A 2687-nucleotide genomic window follows, 5' to 3' on the forward strand; every position below is an offset into this window, starting at 1 on the left:
TTCGGAAATGGCCTTAGCCATATTTCCGGATACTGTTGCAAATCCTTCTTGCATGGCAGCTAAGGATATCTTCTTCTTGAAATTCCGTCATAGGAAATCTCTATAGGTTGGCTTTAACCAACTTAAAAGCCTCGGAAATGGCATTAGCCATATTTCTGGACCGAGTGTTGCAATCTATCTTCCTCTTGAATTTCCTCGTCTAGGATATCTCTAGGTCGGCGTTGGCCGATTTAAAAGCCTCGGAAATGACATTAGGAAAGTTACAATCTTTATCCACCACTAACTGTAGCAAACGTTCATTTAGAGAAGTCCTTTTGTGTAAAATATCTTGGTGTGTATATTGATTGTCACCTTACTTGGCATGACCATATTGACTACATATGTGGCAAAATTAGCAAAAATATAAATATAATGGTTAAGTTGAAACATTATGTATCAAAAGCAACACTTATTAGTGTGTATTATTCTCTTATTTATCCTTACCTTACCTATGCTTGTACACTTTGGGAAAATAATTATAACGCTTCAGTGTCTCAAATCGTAAAATTACAAAGCAAAGCGGTTCGTGTTATAAATGATGTTCCTTTAATGGAATCAATAACTCCACACTACTCATCCTTAGGCTTTCTGAAATTTCCTGATATTGATAAACTGAACACGTGTATGCTTTTTTATGATTATTTCCACCATGATAAGTTTCCTAATTTACCTGATTCATTAGTATCTGAACTACATAATTACAGTACCCGTAGTGCATCATCCAACCAAGTTGCAATACCTTCATTTCGAAGTAATCTTAGGAGATTTTGCCCCAGCATTATTGGAAGTTTCTTTTGGAATAATATTCCGCAATCCATTAGAGACAAACCATCTAAAAAAATGTTTAGAAAAGCACTTTTACGCTGGTACCTTGCTCAATACTAATGAAAACATTATCTCTTTATAACTTTCTGAGCTATTTTGTCATTTTTCCTCTTCTTTTTCTTTTTCTTTCTTTTTCTTTTTATTAATAATCTCAAGTTATACATAACTTTTAGGGGCACGAAATTAGTTTATCTAGATGTGTCCCTCTCCTCTCCTTCCAATACACAATGTAATTCAATTTAATAACGATTTCTTAAAGTATAAACAAGCGAATATTAACGTTAAAAGCCGACGTTTCGGCGTCATCGTGACACCATTCTCAAGGCAAAGTCAACAAATAATGCGATATCGATGATTTGATTTCTATAGTCTCTACAAATTAACATAATAACAAAGGATCACAAATTCTTCAAGTGAATACCTTTGCGCGAATCAAATCTGTTTGCACGTTTAGGGATGGTTTAAGATTTCTTATAAAAAGCATCTCCTTAATTAGGCAATCAAATTTGTTAGTACATTTGGCAAGCACGTGAAATTGTTCTGAAAGACAAGGTGGTACATTCGAATTATGTTCGCTGAAGTAATGTTTACAAATTGACGACGATTTTTGTTTGTGTTCATCAACGCGTTCGTGGAGGTGGCTGCGAGTGTAACCAACATATCCTGCATCACACAGGTTACATTGAAATTTATAAACTACACATTGTTGGTTAACAGTGGCTGGCTTGACTTCTCGAACTTTAAGGTCTTGGTTGAGTTTTCTGCTGACAAACACGGACTGAATGGTGGTCTTGATTTTTGAGCTAAGGTCTGTGAGGCGTTTTCTCACTACATTAGCAGAGACCTGATCTTTAAATGGTCTGATGATTCGGATGGGGGGTGTAGTCGTGTCGGTTGATGGAATGTGCTGCTGGTCTGCTACCTTGGAATCTACGAATCGCTTGACAGCCAGATTGAATAAGTGCTTCTGGTACTTAAGCTTTAAGAAAACCGTCTCAAGTCGATCGCATTCTTGTGAGAAGTACGACCAGTCGGACGATATGCGGTAAGCACGATCTAACATGGTGGTAATTAGACTGCGCTTGTACCGAATGTCGACGTGGCTCTGGTAGTGGAGTAAAAGGCCCGTGTTGATTGGTTTTACGTGGACCTTGGTCTTGATTCTGGGGGCTAAGTTTAATAGTTGAACACCGATGAAAGGAAGCGAGGCATTCCGTTCCACCTCCATAGTAAACTTTGCTGATGGGTGGCAATGGTTTAAGGTGTCAAGAAAAATTTCGGCTGATGCTATGTCAGGCATGATGGTAAAGGTGTCATCAACATATCGTCGATAATAGGAGGGCAATTTGCAATCTTGATTGAGTTTGTCTTCAATGGAGCACATAAAAACATTGGCGAGCAGAGGACCAAGAGGGGATCCCATTGCGACCCCATCTGTTTGCTCATAGAGATTTCCATTGTACTGAAATAGTTCATTCGTAGTGGCTGCGTTGAGTAGTTCAATTAGCTGGTCTCTTGATAGGTTCAGTTCATGGGTCTGTTGAACCAGTCATCACTGAAAGCGTTGTCAGCTAAAATCTGGATAGTTTCATCCAGTGGTACATTGGTAAATAAAGAGGTGACATCGTAGGATACTGGGATATCACTTCTGTTGATCTCAAGGCTTTGTACTTCGTTGACAAACTCAAAGGTGTCTGTAACCGTGTACTGATTGCATGAGAGTGGTTTCAATTTTTAATCCAGCCATTTAGCGAACGCGTAGTTATACGTATGCGTAGCGGAGAGAATTGGGTGCAGAGCAAGTTGTGCCTTATACGTCTTCG

The 2687-nt window shown here is 38.7% G+C and overlaps 1 protein-coding gene across 1 annotated transcript; it reads right to left on the reverse strand.

Annotated features, from left to right (window-relative positions):
* Positions 1-1209: 1209 nt before the first annotated feature.
* Positions 1210-2306, reverse strand: LOC149114629 (uncharacterized). Its single transcript, XM_089284037.1, has one exon. The coding sequence runs from the start codon at positions 2285-2287 to the stop codon at positions 1274-1276; it is 1014 nt and encodes a 337-aa protein (XP_089140163.1). The 5' UTR covers positions 2288-2306; the 3' UTR covers positions 1210-1273.
* Positions 2307-2687: the final 381 nt, after the last annotated feature.

The sequence above is a fragment of the Orbicella faveolata genome, unplaced genomic scaffold (genome assembly GCF_042242905.1).
Source record: "Orbicella faveolata isolate gen_17 unplaced genomic scaffold, um_ofav_v1 contig_13, whole genome shotgun sequence".
Classification (NCBI taxonomy): domain Eukaryota; kingdom Metazoa; phylum Cnidaria; class Anthozoa; order Scleractinia; family Merulinidae; genus Orbicella; species Orbicella faveolata.

Excerpts from the sequence above, each read along its gene's own strand:
- LOC149114629 (XM_089284037.1), bottom strand. The coding sequence starts at position 2,287 with ATGGGATCCCCTCTTGGTCCTCTGCTCGCCAATGTTTTTATGTGCTCC.